General features: G+C 48.3%; 2 protein-coding genes across 9 annotated transcripts in view; one reads left to right on the top strand and one right to left on the bottom strand.

The window, feature by feature from the left end:
- Positions 1 to 10,158, bottom strand: part of CEP250 (centrosomal protein 250) — a 34,178-nt gene extending 24,020 nt beyond the window's left edge. For 5 of the 8 annotated variants that reach the window (XM_063350412.1, XM_063350414.1, XM_063350416.1 and 2 more), the window contains exons 1-13: positions 9,998 to 10,158; positions 8,963 to 9,019; positions 8,227 to 8,306; positions 7,486 to 7,651; positions 6,491 to 6,597; positions 4,644 to 4,871; positions 3,975 to 4,071; positions 3,389 to 3,487; positions 2,668 to 2,829; positions 2,183 to 2,361; positions 1,551 to 1,733; positions 486 to 630; positions 88 to 234 (exon numbers count right to left, since the gene is read on the bottom strand). In XM_063350412.1, coding sequence (XP_063206482.1) covers positions 88 to 234; positions 486 to 630; positions 1,551 to 1,733; positions 2,183 to 2,361; positions 2,668 to 2,829; positions 3,389 to 3,487; positions 3,975 to 4,071; positions 4,644 to 4,871; positions 6,491 to 6,597; positions 7,486 to 7,651; positions 8,227 to 8,306; positions 8,963 to 9,019; positions 9,998 to 10,111 — 1,764 coding nt within the window. In that variant the 5' untranslated portion in view covers positions 10,112 to 10,158. Of the gene's footprint in view, positions 1 to 87; positions 235 to 485; positions 631 to 1,550; positions 1,734 to 2,182; positions 2,362 to 2,461; positions 2,475 to 2,667; positions 2,830 to 3,388; positions 3,488 to 3,974; positions 4,072 to 4,643; positions 4,872 to 6,169; positions 6,302 to 6,490; positions 6,598 to 7,485; positions 7,652 to 8,226; positions 8,307 to 8,962; positions 9,020 to 9,997 lie in introns of those variants that run through there. The other 3 variants (XM_063350418.1, XM_063350419.1, XM_063350420.1) reach the window with 3 other exon arrangements.
- Positions 10,159 to 16,842: 6,684 nt separating this feature from the next.
- On the top strand, positions 16,843 to 19,966 carry GDF5 (growth differentiation factor 5). The gene is made up of 2 exons (XM_063350162.1): positions 16,843 to 17,476; positions 19,098 to 19,966. The coding sequence occupies exons 1-2, from the start codon at positions 16,843 to 16,845 to the stop codon at positions 19,964 to 19,966; spliced, it is 1,503 nt and encodes a 500-aa protein (XP_063206232.1).
- Positions 19,967 to 22,009: the final 2,043 nt, after the last annotated feature.

Below are 22,009 nucleotides of genomic sequence, written 5' to 3'. Positions count from 1 at the left end.
CAGAAGGCAAGAAGTCTGAGAAGCAGCAGCAGCTGGAGACAAAGACCTGCCAAGATGTTGGCAACTGATGTTGCCAACTCTGCTCACCTGCAGCACAAGTTTGTTCAGTTGCACTTTATCCAACGCAAGAGCTTCATTGATACAGCTCGCGTTTGCTGTTGCAACACGTAGATCAGCAAGTTCAGCACTCAGCTTATTCTGAGCCCCTGTCAGCTCTGCCACCGACTGCTCTGCCTGAAGACACAAAAGAACAACATGACAACAAAGGGGGGAAATCCCTGCCTTGAGCAGCACCTCCACATCCCCTGCGTCTCACTGACATCCTCCCAGTTCAGTGCTTCCAAGAAGCACGTGCCAACAAACTACCCCAAGGAGCCTGCGGGGTCTCATCACCGTTTTCCAAGAAGGAGAACAGCACATTCCCTGGCGTCTACTGCCAGAAAAAAAGCATCTCTGCTGGTCTTGCTATCACAAGGTGACCAGACCTTCTCCAGGGCCACTCTAAGCTCCTGTTTCTCTTGCTTCAGCAGATCCATCTCAAGGTGCGATTCCTCCAGCGTCTCTCTCGCAACTGCCAACTCATGCTGTAACAAGGAATGGTTTTCTTCAAGTGCCACCAAGTCCTTCAGTCTAGGAGAAGGGGAAAGACAAACAAGTTTGCAATGGAAAAACATTCCCGTTTCCAAAACCAGGAGTACATATTGTGTCCCAGATATGGCAGCTGGAATGATTTCCAATGGCTTTGTATCTACACCTAAAGAACGCCGGCATTTCCTGACCAGAGCTGCATCACTCTCTGTCGTTGATGAAACATCCCTCATTGAGAAAGTAAAACAAGCTCCCAGAAATCACAGAACGTTTCCAAACAGTTCAGGTACTCGCAACAGCTTCCTGCCTCTTAGTTCTCTCTCTCTCCCCTTTTTGATACATTGGATACAAGACTTTCCAAAGTCTTTTTGGGGTAAGACAGGCTTTTTAAATCCAGATTAATATTCCCATAGTTACTCTTGCTTTCAGCAGTGAATGGATCAAAGAGCCTGCAATTTATTTGGGGAGGAGATGTGTATGAATTTCTAATCCAATAATCACAGGATCACAGGATGATTCAGGCAGGCAGGGACCCCAGGAGGCTTCTAGCCCAATCTTCATCTCAAAGCAGCTGGGGTCAGCTATGGGATCAGACCAGGTTGCTCGAGCCTCTATCCAGTTGAGTCTTCCAAATTTACAGGGATGGAATCTGTACAACCTCTCTGAGCAACCTGTTCTGCTGCATGAATTTTTGTTCTCCTTAAATCCAGGCTGAACGTCTCCTGTTTCAGCTTATGCCTGTCAACTTCTCTGGTCAGGTTTGGAATGATCTTTTTAAAGGGTGTTAAAGAAAGTACAAGGAGGCAACTATGCTGTATGCCAGTAGATAGCCAGACCTGCCCATGTGCTCCCTTCGTCATTCTATGCTATAAATGATGAGCATGTAAAATTCATTCTTTAATGATGTGCCTCCTAAAGTCCAGCAACACCCATCCCTGCCCAGAGAAAGCTTTAACGCTCACAGGAGCTCCTGGTCACGACGTGCTCTCTCCATCATCTGTTGCTGCTCCACCTTTTCCCCCTGGGCTGAATCTTCCTTCAGCTGCAGTTCAGTGTTACTTTGACGCAGACACGAAGCTTCTTGCTCCGTTGCTTTAAGCTGTTGCTGTAGATCTTCCCTGGTTTTCTCAAGGTTTGCACAGTCACTGCAGAGACAAAGCTCAGTCAGAAGAATAGAGGCCTGAAGAGCCGCAGATCCCATTTTCATCACTCCAGGATGGAGTTGTGGGGAGCATGGTAAGGAAGAACACGCTCTTCCCTTCACAAGGTAACTGAAGAGGGAAAGAGAAAGGAAGGCAGGCTTTTGCCTTCATTCAGTGAAAAGCAGTGGCTAGGAAAGGGCACCCAAAGAACAGAACTCAGAGAGGCAGCATGTCAACAGGGAGGCGTCTTGTATTCCAACATTGCTCTGAATCTCCAAGACAGTCTTAGGAGTCACAGTAGAGCAGGAAAAGCAGTGACAGGAGGACACTAAAGCACCAAAAAGAGGCATACGTATGGTGGGGCATGCGAGTTCTTTGCCCATAACACCTCTGAACTCCCAGAACCGTAAGCAGATTGCCTCTAGAATGCAGGAGGAGGAGGAAACACTCACCTTCTGAGTACTTCTACCAGAGACTGGAGGTGCTGCTGGTGGCTGCTGGATGTCTTGCATTCCTCCTCCAGTTGCTCAAGCCTTTGCTGCAGCTTCCTGCACTTCTCTTCCTGCTGCCTGTGCTGGTGCTGCAGGAAATTGATAGACTCCTGCCTGGCAGAAAGCTCTTCTTTTAGGGCCTGGAAAGAATGGCAGAGAAAAAAGCACAGACAAGCAATAAGTAGCAGGAAAGATGGCTCCAGATAGCCGTGAGAAGAAGCAAGCAGACAGACAGCTCACCTGAAGGCAAAAGCTGTGATGAGGGGGTGGAGATCAAGGAGAGAAAAGCAGTAGAACACAGAGCTGGTGAGATTGGCAAGGCAATATGGTACCAAGGGTGGGATGGCTAGAAAGAAATTGGCTAAATAAATGGAAAAGTTTTAATCTAAGTGAGGCATTAGCATCTGAGCCTGTTGACAGTGGTGAAGACAAACAGAAATTCTCACCTGTGCTGCTCTTCTCCTCCTTGCCAGTGCTTGCTGAACCAATACAAAGGCATCTTCTGCATCAACGGAGCTCAAAAGGGAGAGGACGTTGCTAGTCTCTGCATGCTGTGAACCGTCAGTGCAGATAATGCTGACTGTGCTGTCACTGTCATCTAACACCATCTGAAAGCCCACATCAAGCTGTTACTCTTTGCTCATGCTACTTGGTATTCTTTATCTATTTCTCCTTTTTCCCCCCACTTCACCCTAAAGTCATGAAAAACTCAATTATCTCATTTCTTCAGTCAACAAAGAAGTTTTGTCCCTGTGGCCACAAGTATTCCAGGGATTTCTTAATACAGACACTATAAACAAGATGAAAAAAGTGTGAAGTGGCTGGAGGCTGCCTGAACGCTCAAGTTTCTTGAAGCTCTCAGGAATTATTTTGGAATACAAATGTCAAGTAGCCAACTCAGAAAGCACAGTCCAAGAGAGACCTTAGTGGGACGGCGAAGGCAAAGGTACTGACACTTCTAGCGACGCAGATGAAGTGTCACAGGTCAGCCAACTCGGAAGATATAAGAGGCTTTATGTCAGAAGAGTGGTATAAAAATTAAACAGCCAGTAGCAGTTACCATAGACAGTATATAACATGTATATCTATTCCCTGGGTCAGTCTGTTGCCTTCCTCAAGTACTTTTAGACCAAATTTATAGGGATCTGGTCCCAACTCCATACTTACCTCCGTTATATCTTTTATCAGCTTTTGGAGGGAAAGATTCTCTTCTTTGGCACTTTTACTCAATGAAGCTTCATATTCTCTCTCTAACTGACTTGCTTCCTGAGAACAGAATAAGGAAAGGGTGGGCAGGGAAGAGCTGCTCCCCTCTGTAGCATTCCCATCCTCAGTAGCATTGTCATGCCGATAAGCCTCAGCCCTGGTGATTCCAGTACACTCCTTCCCATATCTATTCAACTTCTTTGCTAAAACTAAGAAGAGAAAGACCAACAGCTAGGTTTTATAAACTGCTCATGAAGCTGTAAGTTCCATGGAACTTTGATCCCTAGAGACTTCAAGTCACAGGCAGAATTGCATTGGTGCAACCATGCTGAAGAAGACACCTGACCTATCTGCAGCTCCCTGCCACTGCCTGCACCTGGACTGACTCCACAAGTGCCAAACACACAAGGAATATTTTCACAATCTGCCTGATGTTCCCATACAATTATCATCTCTACCACTCTTTCTCTTGAGGAAGCCACACCTCCCTGTGCTAAGGCTGGAGAGCGAACACCAGGGCTATCTCCAAGATAAAAGTAAAACATACTAGAATCTCCACAGCGTCATTAAGTGTTTTCATGGTCTTCTCCTTCTCCTCGTTCTGCTTCTGAGACTGTACAAGCAAGGCTGAGAGCTCCATCACCCTGAGAAGAGAAGGTCCATGTGCCATTCCAAAAGCATTGCACACCATCACCTGTTAAAAAGCTAAGCAGCTCCCAGAAGCATAGCAGAGAAAGTTCAACCAAAAAAATATAGCAAAGGCAGCGTTCATCTTTACAGGTTAACATGCGTGATGTTGCCCCAAAGGCCTTCTGCGCTCAGTCCTGCGAGGAACTGTCAGCACAGAGGTGCTACAGTGCTTATGACGGTGCTGGGCAAATTCCTGCTAACTCCTCTAGCACCGCCCTGGGGAGCAAAAGGGCTGTACCAGAGACAGAGCTCTCTTTAGGCTGCTCTCGCTTGCTCACCAAGAACCAGTTCACAGCAAAAGCACTGGAATACGCCACCTCTTTGCCAGTCTGGTCTTACCCAGAGGAGCTCCCAGCAGTCAGACAGTTCTTTCCACCCTTTCTGTTGAAGGCAACAGTTTGACTCGGGACAGAAACAAGGCTGTGCAGAACGGGTCTGTCTGACATGTGAACATGGCCCACCCATGAGTGCAAGAGGCAGCCCCAGAAGAGAATGTCGGTAACAGCAAAGTTTAAAACACCTTTACCTGTCCCGAAGCTCCTTCTTCTCCAGCTCCCCCTGGGCTTGTAAGGACATCACTTCCTGAGTCTTCTGGTTCATTTCCTGTCCAGCTTGCTGCTGTGCCTCATCCTTCAGGACAGGTCTACGCAGAGTGACGGACTCCCAGAGCTGTATGCCAGAGTTTAGACGGGAGCAGTTTACAATTACAGATCCAGAAAGCCTCATTTGCTCTGCCTTCAGCTCTGACAAATCTCTGAAGAAGAAAGAATAAAGGAAGAGCCAATGTTCACACCACCATCCTTATCAGTGTCCTGGTTCCGGCGGGTATGGGGTTAATTCTCCCCAGGCTCGGGCAGGGACACAGGTATTCCATCCCATGGGAGCCATGCCCAGGCTGAGCTGCTGGGGGAGGGGGTGGGAAGTCATGGTTTGGAGCGGGCTGGGGCGTTCCGGGTCCGGTCAGTGAGCAGTGGTTCCATAATCGTGTTCGTACATTTCCCTCTCCGTGTTACTCTTGTTTTCTTGTTCCCTTTGCTGTTCTGTTAAACTGCCCTTGTCTCAAGCCACGAGTTTTGCCTTTTTCTTCCGATTCTTCCCTGTATTGGGGAAGCCTGAGAGAGTGGCACATGGTTCTCTGTTGCCATCTGAGGCCAAACCATGACAATCAGCTAACTCACTTCTGAAGCACATACTTAAGCATGAAAGATGACATCTTTGTTGGGGATGAATCGTTCCTCCGACACTCTGGGATCGGGACACACCTTGGCAAGTGAGCAAAGAGCCCACTGGGTAGCTGAGGACCGAGTCTGTTTTCCCCTCAGAGATAATAAGTGTATGGCACAGCCAGAAGGCTTCAAGGACCTCTAATTACTATTATTAATTGTTGCTCCTGCTCTACCCTATTAACATACTCTAATTATTTTTAATAAATGTAAGACATTTTACCAAGGTCACCAGCTTTTATACCTGGGGATCAGCCTTAAGGAGCCTATTATCATCAACACTTGGACTGCTCAGAGGCTCATGACACTACCTACATAGTAAACATTTCAGGAAGGTGGTGTAAGACTAAGCCTAAAATGTTTTAACAAAAAAGCACAAAAACACAGGAATTAAATAGAAGGCCAGGCACACTCTACACACTAAGGAAGGTTTATAATCCAGTAAGATAAATGGCTGACAGTAACCCAGTTTGAAATTGCTTGCTGACACCAGAAGCAGCTACTTATCATGGCTGTGCTATTTTTGTTTGTGTAGGAGGCAACTGTGAGAAAGGAACCTCAGAGAGCCCAAGAACAAGAAAGCTATCATAAAAAGAGGTATCAAACTAAGCAAAACAAATTGGATAAATAACAGGGTAGAGAAGCTCTTCTTTCTCTCAACAATGTTGGTACAGGAATAAGTGGATACAAACGTAAACTGGAAATGAGAAGGAAAAAAAATATATTCACGGATGATCTTTCCAACAGGAGCATGGGGAAAAGAAACTCAATGAGATTTAAGGCAGGTTTTCATTATTTTAGAAAAGGGACTGCCGTACATGCCACATACATAGCTTTGGTGAGTCTCTTCCAATGTGTCCACATATGCCTGTGTCTGTGTTAATGTGCCCAAATATCACCATAGTCAAGTCATCTGTTCAGGGCCTCTGCACTGCTGATAGCCTGAGCCCCACGGTTTTATCTGAAAATGAGCATCAAATAAAAGGATTCTGAAAATAGCCCAAAGCATGCTTCACGGTATTGCGTCAGACTGTCAAAGGAGAAATCATATCTTTAGCTGCAACTAACTTAACATCGAGACTCAAAAAAGCAGATGTAGAAGGGAAGCTCCATTTTTTCTGCAAGAGATCTGGCCTCAACTTCTACTCACCGGTCCGTGGCCGTCTTCATTTCCAGGAAATGACGGCGGAAGGTGACCACCTGACGCCACAGCCCGAGCAGACGGTCACGGTCACCCCTGAAGTAGTCCTCATAGAGCTAAAGGTGCAAAGACAAAAAGAAATGCCAGTTCAGCCTCCGCCATCACTGTACGAGTCTTTCCGCTGGCAGAGAGCACAACCACCATCGCCAGCTCTCCTTTAAGAACTATTCCGACAGGGCACCAAGGACTGAAGAGGCACCACAGAAGCAGCCCCAGCAGACCTGCCACCTGCCTTCAAAGAAGGGAACAGCCACCCTTCTCCTGCGGGAGGGGACATCAGCAAAGCAAGCTGACCCCGAGTCAGCACCTCGCCTTGCAGAGGCGTCTCACAGTCTTGGTGGAGGAAGACAAAGACAAGCCCTTCCAAGACCACCGTCCCATTTGCTATCGGTGAGGGAGGCCTGTCTTGTTCTTCTGTTGGCTACTCTCAATCTGCAAACACACAGACCTCTCTGCTCTCACAGCTCTAGACAGAGATTTAAGAACTATCAAAAGGACGAGCGCTCCCGTGTCGCTGCCCTACAGTGTCCAGCAGCAGCAAGCATTTGCCTTTAGGACCGAGCAGCACGGCCACAGCAGGTGGGCCTCTTCCATCACCACCTTTTGCTGACACTCCTCCATCTCACACCCCTCTGACGCTGAGCTCCCCCTCCCACGCACCAACTTGATCTTTCTCTCCCGTAACCCTGCCCAAGCGTACCTTGCCATTGAATCAACTTAAAACTGTCACACCTACCGTCGACTTGCTTAAATCATCCTTTTCTATCAATAAATATATTGCTGCTTCTCTCTTACGGGTGACAACCCCTGTCTCCTGCTCGTCAACACCAACACATCCTCAACAGAGCCACAACCTTCTCACAGCAAGTTCTCTGGGCCAGAAACAAAACGCGTTCTCATGCCACGCTGGCATCACCCCGGATATTCCCGCAGCTGAGCCTCACCTCACGTTCCTGGCGCCATTCGCGCTCCTTCGCTTCCAGCTCCTCCCGCGCCCTCATCCAATCCACCGTCAGCTTTCCAACATCTTCTTTGAGGGCTGAATTCACCTCATTCGCTTTCTCCAGGTGCTCCCGCAGCAGACTGTTCACTTCGGCCAGATCCTCGCACCTTGGAAAGGGAGGAACAGCCATGAGGTCACTGAACAACCCCTATCCACAAGCAGCATCCCCGGGATTTCCTGGCTCCCCCAACACTGACTTTGTTCTCAAACTGAGAGGCAGGAAAAGCGCTTTCTAGGAGGAACTGAGATCTCTCGGTGATGGCCAACTCATTTGCTTCTCCTTGCTTTAAGCCTTCAGTTTCCATCTACGGTTTGGGTTTCCCCTTCCTCTGCAACTCGGACGATGCCCACAGTTGACGGCTGCCTCCCCTTCGTGCTGCCTCATCACTGGACGCATCACCTTTCTCTAGCGTTGTCCCCAGTCCCTCACCTACTGCACCAGGGCAGCGTTTAGGCTGGAAAGGGACCCTTGGAGGTCACGCGGAGGAACCCCCTGCTCAAAACAGAGCCATTCAGCACACACCGCTATTACTGCCCCACAGAACACGTTGTGGGCCTTTCTCCTTTCAAAAGGGCTTGCCCCGACACTTCCCTCGGGGACACTGGGTACCACTGACAAGTTTTCCCTCCCTTCCGTGAGCATCCAGGACACCGAGTAGGGGGGAACGCGTCTCCCTTGTACCTTTGCTGCTCCTCTTCCACCTGAAGCAGGCCTTTCTCCAGGGCTTCTGTGGCTTCTTCCCACCTGCCTGGGAGGCAGCCCTGAAGAAAAAAGGAAATGTTTAGTCCAATTCTTGTGTTTCTTTCACTGCTGATATCATCCATAGCTTTCCCCTCCAGTGGTTGGTTATCTCACGAGCTGGTGGCTTCTTCCAGGCATAATAGCGTTGTGAGTACAGAGAGGAAGGGAGGGGAAGGGTGTTACTCAATTCCAGCAGCTCTCCTCAGTCTCCCCCTGTATCCTCAGCTCATGACCACAAGTGCTCGCTTCCACCTGAAGCCTGGCAATGCTCTCCTACGCTCCTACCCTTTGTTTCCTAGCTCTGCTTTAGCCGCGAAGCAGAACAAAAAGCACAGAGCCAGCATTCTTGCCTTCCAAAACGCTGTTTCACCCCATTCTATTTCACAGACAGCCCTAGAATGGAACAGGCAGCAAAGCCCTCTCCCGAGAGCCGGGACAAAACGTTCCCCGGCAAGAAAGCACTCCTGCCCCAAACTCCAATCCTGCATTTCTGGGACTGCTGGCTGCTCTAAGAACAGCAACTGGGCAAAACACAGGTGGGCAAACTTGCAGCACTGCTTTAAACCCTCAGGTAGCAAAATCTGGTTTTCCTCTATCATTGCTTTGGGGAGCTTTTTCCTGACAGCACTAACGAATGCTGTGAACACTATTTTTAGTTAGTGCCGTGCACACTCACCCCTCCTGCTTCCAGCTGCTGCTCCAGCTCTTGACAGCGAGTCCGGTACTGCAGGACCTGGGTGGAGACATGGGATGAAGATGAGCGAATGGTGTCGGGGCAGACCTGGCTTCTCCTGCATTGGCTTTTTGCTCAGTCTTAACAGACCAAACGCAGTCCATGTCAGAGTGCTGCCGATACAGGCAACAAGAAGTCACTATGATTTAGGAAAGCTTCACTTTATCTAATACTAAGGAAAGCGAGACAGGGTTTCTTTTACACATAGTGCTCTTTGCTCATCCTAGGATGGCAAGCGGAATGATGAGACAAGCTTAGACAGCCAGGCCCGGCCTATGGCCGCCAGGTACCCCAAATCAGTATTTCCAACAGGCTAAAAGTCCAGCGGGTCCCCGAAGTTAGAGAAATGGGCTTTCAGCACTGCTTGCTGATATTCCGCGAGTACAGTTAGTTCTGACCGCAGTCCTGCTTGGCCACTGCAGAATGGGGATTTCTGGTCTGCAGGGCCAAGACAAGCAGGGTGACGGTACAGCAGCGCCATGACTGCCGCTGGGCACTGGGCCGGGCTGGGCACGGCCTGCCCTGACGACCCTCGCCCAGCTCGGGCACCCTCCTCGCTGCCAGCACTCCTGTGCTCCGAGGCCGACCAGCCCGGAGCTGCCGCCTCTGCCCGGGGCCGCCCCGCGCCGGCCCGACTGCTGCCTGGGGACAGCCCCTGCTTGCGGCGCCGAGCAGAGGCGTGTGGAGCCCGGCATCTTCCTCCGAGCCCGGCCAAACCCCAGCGAGCGGCTCGGCGGTGACCGCGGCCCGGCCGGGCCGGCCCGGCTCCCGGGGCCTCCCTCCCCCGAGCTCCGGGCTCGGCAACGTCCCGCCCGCGGCAGCGCCGGGCAGGGTCCCGCCGGGGCCGCGCCTTCGCCCCCCGAGGGCTCCGCCGCCGAGTCCCGTCCGCGGACGGCGCGGGCGGCCCGGGCACTGCGGCCCCGCCAGTGCGGCCCGGCCCCGGGCAGCTCCCCCCGGGCAGGCGCCCCCGCTCCTCACCTTCGCCTGCAGCTTCCGCACCAGCACCGCTTGCCGGTGCCGCGCCTCCTGCGAGCTCTGCAGCCGGCGCTGCAGAGAAGCCGGGCCCGGCGCCGCCATTCTCCCGCTCGCCATGGCCGGTCCCACCACCCGCCCGGCTCCGCCCCGCCCCCACCAGCCGCCTGACGGAACCCGCGACGGGGGCCGTCCCCGTCCCGCCCCGGCGGGCGGTGCTTCCCTCAGGGGTGCGGGCTGGGGGTGCCGGGCTGCAGTGGTGCCGCGGGGAGAGGCCGAGAGCTGCCCCCGAGCAGTTCCGCTGCCCGCCTGCCGCCATGGGCCGTGCCGGGCACGCGGGGGCACCGGAGGGCGGGCGGCCCTGGCAGCGCCGGCTTCTGCTGGGCATGAGGAGAAACCCCTGAACGGTGTGTGATCCCGGGAGGTTCTCTGGGCGCTGGGGTCCCCGCACAGCCACCTCTCCCCGGGAGCAGGACGAGTGCTCATTGCCATTCTTGTGAGAAGGACGTTGAGGGATGTTAGTTGTTCATAAGTATGTTTTAAGTAGAATAAATTATTTAGGATTATAATTTGGTGTGATTTGTGATTTTTGATGCTTGTTTAGCTGTACTTAGCATGAGTGGCTAGATTTTCTGAAACCTTTAGGCCATGATAATTCTGTTCTTATCATTCTTCCTAGCAGGTGATTCAGTATCACTTTAGCATGAGAAAGTACTGGATATCAATAGTGTTTCTCTCAAGTCCAGGTCTTTTCGGTTCCCCGTGTTCTGCCAGCGAGTGCAGCTGCACAAGGAGTACGGACCAGAAGACACAGAGGCTGCAGCCCTTGCCGTAAACTGCAGATCAACCTGTGTCTTTTCCTGGACACAGGAAAAGGATCCAATTAGGTGTTAGAAGAGCCCAGACAAAAAATCCCCATTGGACCAGAAGACGTGTGGCCAGCGCGTGAAGGGCGCGTGTGGCACGGCCGTGTGGGTCACAAGGACACCAGTGCCCAGGGATTCCTTTGTTCGGGGTCCCTCTTTTTGGAGGCACCCAGCCTGGGCTTTTCTTGGTGCCGTACCTTCCAATTAAATTAATTATTTTATGAAATCCGACGCCTGAGACTCTGCTGTGGGAAACCGAGGGTTGAGCCTGAAGGAGGTTGAGCCTGAAGGAGGAAGCGCCTGGGAGCGAGTGAGTGAGTGTGTGTGTGCGCGTGTGTGTGCGGGACACCATGGCTGTTGTGCAAGTGCTCAGGCAGCAGCTCCTCCTTTAGCAGAGGACAAGGGCTACAAAGATGATGAGGGGACTGGAACGCCTCTTATGAAGAAAGGCTGAAGGATTTGGGTCTCTTCAGTCTGGAAAAAAGATGGCTGAGCGGGGATCTCATCAATGCTTATAAATACTGAAAGCGGGGGTGTCAGGAGGATGGCGCCAGGCTCTTCTCAGTGGTGCCCGGGGACAGGACAAGAGGTAACGGGCACAAACTTGAACATGGGAAGTTCCACCTAAACATGAGGAGGAACTTCTCTGCTGTGAGGGTGGCAGAGCCCTGGCACAGGCTGCCCAGAGAGGTGGGGGAGTCTCTGTCTCTGGAGACATTCCAAACCCGCCTGGACGCGTTCCTGTGCCACCTGCTCTGGGTGACCCTGCTCTGGCAGGGGGTTGGACTAGATGATCTCCAGAGGTCCCTGCCAACCCCTATCATTCTGTGATTCTGTGAAAAGTATTCCAGAAGGCATCACTAAGCTGAGATTTCTAGCAAAAGCCAGTCCAGTAAACACCAGCAAAGGGAGCCACAACTGCCACAGCCCTCAGGGTGGTCTGTGTGGAAGGCATCCCCCCTCCCAGGTAGCAGCCACTTGGGAGTGTGACTGTGTGGAAATGAGGAGAGATGGCAAAGCAATTCACAGATCGTTACTGCTAAGCGTGACTTAGTTCTAGTTTGTATCTTATTTTCCCCTCTTGACTATTAAGGCTGTCGATATAATAATCTCCAGTGCAATTAAGGCTGTCAATATAATAATTTCCAATGCAGTGGAAGCCAAAATATAACGGAGATGGATTCAGTTCTATGTGTTTTAACATAGCTGAAGCATCATTAGAAAACTAGGCAAAACCAAAAATATTCAGAACTGACAGTAGCATCTTGTGAAGTAGTGATTGCAAAAAAGGGTTTAGAGAATGAGCTCCGAAAACCTGGTCTATATGAAGCGGCTCTAGCGTATTGATCGGAAGAAGAAGAGAGAGGTTAATTTAAAGCTATAAATTCCTGTCAAATGAGACAAAGATAGAATCAAATTTCTGAAACTGCAGCTAGACAAGTTCAGTCTCTAAGTACGATGCCCTCCCATATGCAGCACTGCAGCACATTTTACACTGTCTCAACTTTTCATACCTTCCTGAACCAAAGTGCTGCTCTGTAAGAGCTCGGAGCCTCTGCTTGTGTCTAAGCACCGTGTCAGACTCCGTCTCCAAAGGGAGTCACTGTCGGAGTCCCAGCAAGGAACTGGATGGCTCCAGCCACTGCTGGCCTGCTCTGCCTCGGCACGCAACGTGGTGGGGGCAGTTCTGAGCACGCTAAGGCTCCCGTGGCCTTGGATCTATGGTGGAAAGAAGAGTTCTCCAGACTTGCTAGCAAAATGCTGCAGCCTCAGCTGGGCTGTCATGGTAGGGCTTGATTCCCAGCGGCTCCGCTTCATTCTTGCCTGCAGCATTTCAGGTGAACTCCTTATGTAAGGTCTCCTGAGATTCTTTCTTGTCCCGGATCTTCACTGTTTTGAGACTGCTCAGATCCCAACACAACTCTTTCCATGGGTTCCAAGTGACATCCAAAAATGCTGTTTCCTTTTTCATGCAGTGTCTGGCTTTCTGCGCCTACCACACATGCATTGTTGTAGCAAACGGGTACTTTTTAGGACGAGCGCTCTGGAGACCAGACACGTAATGGATAGTCCCCCTGTGCTTTTCTCGAGGCTTGTCCCAGCTGTGGCTCACTGCTGTTCAGAGGCATAGCCAAGTCTCTTGATAACAAATGACACAATTCTTTCTTTGGACTTCCAATGTTTTATTTATTGTCACGATATTGTACCACAGGCTTTTAAAATTATGCCATGTCAGTAGGAACTTCATTATCTTTGTTTTGCTCCCACCCAAGACAAGAGCAGTTTTAAATTATAGCATCTCTGAGTTTTCTGTAATTCTTTCCTTTCAAAAAGCACAGAGCTGTTAAGTTCCTTCCTAAAATTATCTTTTCATACTTTTAAAAATCAGTCCCCCAAAAGCTATGGTGCAGAGGTCTAAATTCTCACAGAAATAGAATGTTGATAAGGTTCAATAAGCAAAAGAAATGTGACAGCAAATGGCTTAATACATGGAGTTTACTCAACTCAATCCTGTAAGTCCTTTCTGGAAATTAGTTCAGCTGGGAAAGGACAATGAAATTCCTGATAGACCACTAGAATAAAGATTTACATCTGCAGCCCAAACTGCAAGTTTGCAGCAGTGAACAAATTCTGATTCTTGGCGTCACGTATCCAACTCCTCCTTGGAGCCATGGTGGGGCGACCAACTCTAGGTGGTATATTTCAGCATGCACCCATGCAGCTCTGGGCTCTGTGGGCAAACCCGGCATTTTCTGCTTGGCTCAACCTTTATTCTGCAGCGTCCTCTGACAGATCAAGTGGCTGATCTGAGCTTTCCCTGAGGAGGACCCTGCTGCTGCCTGCTGCAACGCTAGGTGGAACTTCAGTTGACTGGAGCTCAGCAGCAGCGCTGCGTCCAAATCACAAACATCTACAGGTGGCAATATGATCACAAGGTGTGTGCTTCAGGGAGCACATCAGGTGTTAGTGTGTGCCTGCGCCCAAGCATTAAAGAAGGTTATAGACACAAGCCCATATCCTGGAAGGGGCCTGTGCACTGTGGCTCCAGGGTCTACCTCATTGTCGTGTGGAACATGCAAATATGTTGACCTGGGTAGGACTTTTGTCCTCAGGGAATGGCAACTTTTCCAACACTGTGAAATGTTCCTTTGGCTCCCCAGAATGATCCCTTCCCCTAGCCCACTCTGGGTGTCCAGAGGGACTCACTGAAACTGCCTGTCGGAGAAGGTGGCACAGCTCACGTAGACATAATCTTAGGACCTGGAGAACAGGAGGCAACGCACTTCCAAGGAGCAGGCACCCCGGCAGTCCTCCCTTTTCAAGTCCCCACGCGTGCTGTGTGAGGAGCTGCCTTTGCAGAATGGGCCCAGAGGGACAAGTGGGCTGTATGAACCAAAACACTCCAGTGGAACATGTTCAACTTGGCCAGTGGTGAGAAGTAATAGGCCTTAAACATCTCTTCCACTGTGTCCTACATATGATCTAAAGCCAGCACCAAAGGGTTTCCATCTACATATTGCGGATACCAGTTGAGTTTGAGTTTAGGCAGGTGAAACAACTCCACATTAGTGTAGGGCCATAATAGTCTCATCTGTGGGTCTTATTCAAGGCCAGCGTTCCACTCTGGAGGCCATGGGGCTCAGTGCACTCCCTACAGCAACCATGCTTCCAAGAACCTGGGTAGAGAGTACATCAAAAGAGCCTCTGTTAAAGAGCAAGACTAGTTTGCACAGCTTGCTTTGCTTGCCTTTGCTCTCTTTTTTTCCCTTCTAGGCCTGTCCAGCCCACTAAAATATATTAATCGCAGACATGTAAATATATTGTTTGAACGTATGATTGATTGTACTTTTAATATGATTTACTAAGAGACAAGTAAATCACATTGTTTTACCTCCTACTCATTCGCATCCATCTCTTATACCATTTGTAAATCTGTTTGCAAATCTCAGCCAAGTTTGATAGAGCAATAGAACTCTTAAAGATACTACATTCTTACAAGTGTTGCGGAAACTGGAAACTGGATAGATTAGAAGCGGGAATACAACATTTAGCTGGTTTTGTGGCCTACTAATCAATAATCAATACCCCCATAGTGCAGAACCAGCAGGGCACGCCGCCTCCTGCCCAGCAGGAAGGTGGGCAATATGGGAAGGATAAAGGATGGCACGGGTGGTAGGACCATGGGGACGGCGTGGAGTGACTGCTGGGGAATGGTTTCATCAGAAGTAACTCAGCAAAAAGCTGCTTTATTTTGATGGGGAATATCAAAAACTGACATCGGAGGAAGGGCCATTAAGTCAAAACCAGGAGGGTGGGTTTTGGATCTACCTCATTCGTGACATCTGTGAAATCACTGAACTCTTCTATCCATCAGTTCCTCCATCAAAACAAGGTAAAGCATTCAGAGCTCCTCATGTAGAAAGGGCGGCAGGTTGTTATTTATGAAAGTATTTATGTTTCTGAGACTAGTCAGAGTGGGGAATGCTACAGCACGTACAAATCGAGCTAAAAAGTGTTGTACCTTTTCCCTTTCTTCTTGCCTCAGAAATAAAAACAACCGAGGGAGGAGGACTGGGCTTAGCGTCAGTGGAGAGTGAGAGAAGGGTTTCATTAATCCCTGTTCAGTCCAGCCCAGTGCCTCATTTCCCGAAGGCTCATTTAGAGCAACAACAGTTCATTTTTTGCAGCTTATGAAAGACATGCTTGCCCCATGCTCTCTGTTGTACATCTGAAAGCAGCAGGACAGCCTTGGCATGTAAGTAGCACTGGCTTCTAACTGCCGGCCTTCTGGTGGCCGTGGGCTAGGCGGCTCTTGAAAATTTTGCATCTGGTTTTAAAACGAAGGCTGGCGTTCAGCAGCCTGCGGAGAGAAGACGGGTTTCATTCGGGGTGTCTGGAGCTCCCCAATGGCTCCGGCTGGAGGAGGAGGCTGCTGCCTGCAGGGTGCACTGCTGCCTCGCTCAGCGCCATCGCCCACCCCGTCGGGCATCCCCACCGCCACCAGCTTCTTCTCCAACTGGGCTGACAAGGATTGGCTTAAAGCATAGCAATAAATTCACTAAAGTACACTGACCGCGGGCACGGCCGTGTTGTGTTTGTGAAAAATTAAACTTTAGCCTTGTTAAGCGCCTGCGTTACCAGCTCAGCCCTTCTGTCACCGGAGGACAAAGTGAAGCCGCTGTTACAGCTCTCTGGAAAAAAAGCAAAACGAATTATACTTAGCTATTTTAATGTATGTGTCCGGCGGGCTGTATGACAGGTCTCAGTTGTTGATCTTGCAGTTTGTCCCGTTTAAAGGTGAAGTTCACCGAAGGCTAAGGTAGAGGTCGTATTGCCACTTGAAAAGGCATCCTCTGGAGCTTTGAGCCTGTGGAGCTGTTTCACATGAGGCAGAGTATGACTCATGCTAATGAAAAGGGTAAAGAAGATTTTTTTAAAGAAATATATGGCAGTTAAATTAGTTTAGACAGCATGACATCAGAGAGTAATTAAATAGGTTTGTTGGAATTCCGTTTCCAATTCCTGAGTTCAGGTTCGTAAAAGATTTCTGAGCACCTGCAGGTCTCTGTGTGTGAAATATTTTCACTGGAAAGGATTCAAAACTTTAAAAAAACCTTTTAACACAGAGGCAGCATTACGCCATTCTTCCTTCTTGGAAAAAAAAAAACCCTTGGATTTAAACAGGACTCCTTCAAGTTTTCAGTCAGTTTTACAGAAGAAAACGAGGTGGTAAACTTTCTCTTTTCAAGAACAAGTTCTTTATAGCTGCTAACTGAAGTCAGGGGAGATTGCGTCTGAGTACATGAGCATTTCCACTATGGGACTGGATACAAGTATTGAACAACGAGATTTGAAATGTTTTAATCTCAAACGAAAACCATTTTTGCTGACTTTGGTTTTTCATTTCTTTCATGTTTTCTTCTGCCAAACTGGAGGAACCTTTTCTGATTTTTTCTTTAGTGGCATTCAGAGGAAGACTAGAGGATGAAAATCCTGCATTTTCTCACTTTACTGCTTTGGCATTTGACTTGGCTGTCTCTGGATCTAGTTCCTGGAGCGCTGAGCAATTCTGAAGCAGGCCAGAGTAATCCAGGATCTAAACTAGGTTTTTTAAAAGCAGAAGGAAAAGAGAGGAATCCCTCAGCATGGGCAGGTACACTGAGGACTGCAAGCCATGGATATAGCGCTGCGACCTCAAAGGCCAGGACTAAAAGCAGTGCTGCGCAGGCTGGAGCTCTGCTGGCCAAGAACGATGAATCAAAGAAGGTTCTCTCAAGAACAGCAGCCACGGAGGGCAAGGTAGGACATCTCCCCAGCAGACCTTCTGGAGTAAGGACAGTGACCCCAAAGGTTCAAAATCTTAGCAGCAAGGTGGCTTTGAAAAAAACTGGCACAAGCAGTACTGACACTGATTCTTTCAAAACCAAAAAGACTAAAGAGCCTGTAACCCAGAGGGAAGCTAAGGAAACTTTCAGACATCCCCCTATAACGCCACATGAATACATGCTCTCTTTGTACAGGACTCTCTCAGATGCAGAAAGAAAAGGTGTTAATGGAAGTGTAAAACTGGAGGCTGGACTTGCCAATACAATAACCAGCTTTATAGACAAAGGACAAGGTAAGAAAGGAGCTCGTGTGTGTGTGTAGACAGAGAGAGATGTCCGAGTGTGTTTCTACATGCAGGGAGTATTGGAAAATAATCATACGTTGTTAAAGTCAAATAGCTCTTTTTAATGTAAATGAAATTGTACAGCTTTGCTGCAGACTTTGTCCCGCCTTATCTTGGAAAACTCATTTAGAGGCAGAACTAGATGGTTGTGTGGCAGCCAAACAAAACATTTAGAAAATATTTAGATACATATTGTTGAAAATCAATCAGTCTTTGCATGCTTAGCTGTTTAAAAACCTTTTAAATTTTTGTCTTATTTTCTTTCCGTAACTAGCTCCTGGAAAATGCTAACGTTGGATTTTATTGAAAAGTAAATCTAAAAACACATGACATGCTAAGAACAGGGCTATTCTGTGAAAAAAAAAACCCACAAGTTTCAGTCTTAAAGGGTCAGCCTGATTTATTCAAGGTACAATTGTGGGGAACTACACCATAGACCCAGGAGCCCTTACAGCGTGTATCTGTATCAGGTGTACCTGGGTTTATCTGCACTAGCTTGAAGCTGGTGCTTTCAGGTACCACCAGCCTTCTACCCACAGAAGCCCAGAGCTGAGCACAGACTAAAAAGAGTAAATAACTTCTGGCACTCCACAACTTGCGGTTCAACATTCTGGTTCCAAACCTTTCTGGAAATTTGGACTAGTGTCTGCTTTCACACAAGGAATAACCAGGTTCCCAAAGAATGGTGTTCACCGTACCACTCTGGTTGGAGAGCCCCATGGTGCTTCCAGTGACGTTAGTAAGAGTTTTGTCATTTACTTACGGAAGCAACACAGGCTACAGCTGATAAGGTAACAGTGACGGAGACTCAGCCAGGACTGGGTTTGTTTGCCATTTAATTATAAACAGCCCGGCTTCTGAGAAGGGATAATATGCTGCTCACAAGTGCTGCGTTCAGGTTCCCAGCTCGCCACTGGAAGGCGTCGTTAATGTAACATCGCTAAAGCGTCGGCTCAGCCATATTCCTTGTTAGTGCTGCTCCTGAGCTCAACCAGGCAGATGTAACGTCAGGTTAAAGGAGGTACGGCTTTCTGCCCAATTTGAAAAAGTTGTGAATCAAGTCGAGTTAAATTAATAAGGCAATTATCCTTGTGTCTGGCAGTTCCTGGGGGATGTTGCTTTTAAAGGACTAATTCACTATTGTATCATCTAAGGGTAAAGTTGCTCATGTTTGGAGCCAGCATGAGGCCTGGGCACCACTGAAGCTCTGTTTCGGTAATTTAAGTAGGATATAAGTGGTGAATAGGCCCTGTGAGTGCTCAGCCCTGAAAAGGGACTTTTTTTTTCAATTGGCTAATTGCTACTTTGAAGCTAGAAAACGCCCGCCTGTGAAAAAAAATGGGATTTCTACAAGGCAAACTCAGAAACTCATTTCCCTGTTGAGTCACTGAGTTCTTCTGGGTCCCTGCACAGAGCTGATCCCTTGGACAAAAATTGCTCTTTCTGTTTGGTGGGCTAATTAAGGAAACTTCTAGGCTTATGAACAAACTTCAGGAAAACCATTAAGAACTGAATAACTGATATTGATCTGTGCTTGATACACGTTTAAAAATGTGTGTGCTTTTTTCAGACGAGCGAGCGCCAACTATAAGAAAACAAAAATATATTTTTGACATCAGTGCATTAGAAAAAGATGGTTTGCTGGGAGCAGAGCTTCGAATATTGAGGAAAAAGCCTTCTGATACCTGGAAGTCTCATTCTTCTGGAAAAACTTCCCAAGTGAAGTTATTTAGTTGCTCTACCAACAGACAAGCAGCAACACTCCTGGACTCTCGTACTGTCAGTATCACAGATACACCAAAGTGGGAAGTGTTTGACATCTGGAAACTTTTCAGGAACTTTAAAAACTTGGTTAACTTGTGTTTCGAACTGGAAACTTTTGACAGGGGGAGAGCTGTTGATCTCAGGAGCGTGGGATTTAATAGAACAGGAAGACAGGTCAATGAAAAGGCTCTCTTCTTGGTATTTGGGCGGACGAAAAAAAGAGACTTATTCTTCAATGAAATCAAAGCTAGATCCGGCCAGGATGACAAAACTGTTTACGAGTACTTATTCAATCAGCGGCGGAAGAGAAGAGCTCCTCTAGCAACACGGCAAGGGAAGAGGCCCGCTAAGAATCTGAAGGCAAGGTGTAGCAGAAAAGCCCTCCATGTGAATTTTAAGGATATGGGCTGGGATGACTGGATAATAGCCCCTCTAGAGTACGAAGCGTATCACTGTGAAGGGCTTTGTGAATTCCCCCTTCGATCCCACCTGGAGCCCACCAATCATGCAGTTATCCAAACGTTAATGAACTCGATGGACCCAGAATCAACACCCCCGACTTGCTGTGTCCCAACCAGGCTGAGTCCTATTAGCATTCTTTTCATTGACTCTGCAAACAATGTGGTCTACAAGCAGTATGAGGACATGGTGGTGGAGTCGTGTGGTTGTAGGTAGCAGAACAGTTGCTCACATGAATATGTTGTGAAAGGTACTATGACACATTGAACATAACCTCTCCCCAAACAAGGGTAACTAGATTTCTTTCCTCTAGGGTAAGTACGTTTACAAGGATGCAGCAATAAATGCAGTGCTTCTATCTGTCTCTCCACCATGGGCATATTTCAATAGCATTTGGATGCTGTCGTGCAGCCTGATGTAAGGCCTTGCGTCGGCGACACGGGACTGTCTCTAACTGGAGTCCATGATAGAGAAGATAGTCCTCCACACCTCTAGATTGCCTGCTTTTAGCCTCAAGGCAGTGGGCAAAGATGGTATCATTGAGCTGTGGATATGACCTGTTTGATCCTTTGAACAATGTTCTTGAGACTGAATTTATGTCCAAGTGCCATGTGCTTTCTCCATGAAGAAATGTAAGAAAAGAGTCCTGATGTCTAGGAGAGAAGGTTGTGTTCTGGTGTGCTCCCCTCTTGGTGTAAATAGTTACACTGTAATATGATTTTTTTCTGATTAGCTCTTGAAACTATGCATATATATATAAAAGGAGTCATTAAATATAATAAGTTGATTTAGTTTTAAGTTTTACGTGGAGATAGGCGATGCAGGAGGTATTTGCTTCCATGCATGTTTTCCTCCCAGCTACATATCTTTCTTAAGTACCCACCTTTCCATTATTATGTAGCAAGATATATTACTCTGTATAAGGTCCAAGTTGTTCTCAAATGCTCATAGTAAAAGTGTTCAATTATGGCATAAGATGTAATAAATTATTGACACAGTGCTACATTGTGTCTAGCTGTCCAACTCTGCATAATTATAATGCTATTAAGAATTGGTTTTTAATGTTTTTGTACAATAAATACAAGTGAAAGGGACTTTTCAGTGCAGCGGAATGCCGACGGTATGCAAAACATGTCCATGGATTTTGCTTGCCTCTAAGAGTTAAACTGTGGAAATGTTGGAAGACCTGAAAGGATGGCATGGCTCAACCTGGTGGGCAATGACACTGTCACTTGATGTATCTGGGGCAAAACCAACTCATGCAGATGATTGCAAAAGAGCGCTGGTATCCTTTTATTCTGCCCTCCAAGGGCAGATCCCCTTTATCTATTCTAGACATGGATTATAAATTCATTGTGGAGTTACTTTCTGTGTGTTTCCACCCACAAAACCGGGTACCAGATGTTCAACTGTGGATGGGTCAGAAAGGCCATGAGAACCATCCGAAATCACTGAAGTAGCTTATCAGTAGTATAAACCGTAAATGCCAAGGTTTGATATTGTTTCATCACTTTAAACCACCAAGTCGCATGATGTCCTGCATCTGAACTCTCCTTGGCACAGTGTCACCATTGTGGGTCATGGCAGGGAGCTGAGCGTGGCCTCTGAGGTCCTCCACACTGGGTGTGCTCTACCTCACACTAGCAGCAAACTATCCTAAATTCCTGCTCAATAGCCACAGCGAAACAGTGACAAAAAGCTCTGCTCATCCTCTTGCACTCTCTAGGTGGCTGAGCCTTTAACCAGGTTAAAATACCCCGTCAAGCACCTTGGCTACCAGACACATGGGGTTCCCCTGTGCAGGCAGACCCGTCGTGTACCGTAACCTACAGCACGGTGACGCAGAAAAAGCACTGCAGGGAGCTTTCACGTGTATGATCTCTTTGTCACAGCTCAGCGACGGCATTTCTGCCTGCGGGAACTGACATCTCTTGGTGCAGGCCATGAGATAACACAGAAGGAGTTGGGTCAGAACGCTGTACTTGACAGGAGGGCAGATCGCTAACTGGCAGGTTAACAGGCATGTAGAATGACGAGCACTTGAAGCTATTTCGTAACATTCTGGCATCTTACGGATCTATTTTGTGGGTCAGGGCTGTCCCCAGGGCTCCTCTGTCTCCCCACTGGTCTCTCAGTGTCTGCGCTTCCCAGGTCCTGCTCTCTCCATCATGATGGAGGCTGAGGCTGGGACCAATAGTTTCTGTCCCCTGCACTAACTGCTTATCACCAGCCAGTCTCATATGACTTTCAAAACAACAA

Source organism: Chroicocephalus ridibundus, chromosome 12 (genome assembly GCF_963924245.1).
Source record: "Chroicocephalus ridibundus chromosome 12, bChrRid1.1, whole genome shotgun sequence".
NCBI lineage: Eukaryota > Metazoa > Chordata > Aves > Charadriiformes > Laridae > Chroicocephalus > Chroicocephalus ridibundus.
This window is presented reverse-complemented; position numbering and strand designations above follow the sequence as displayed.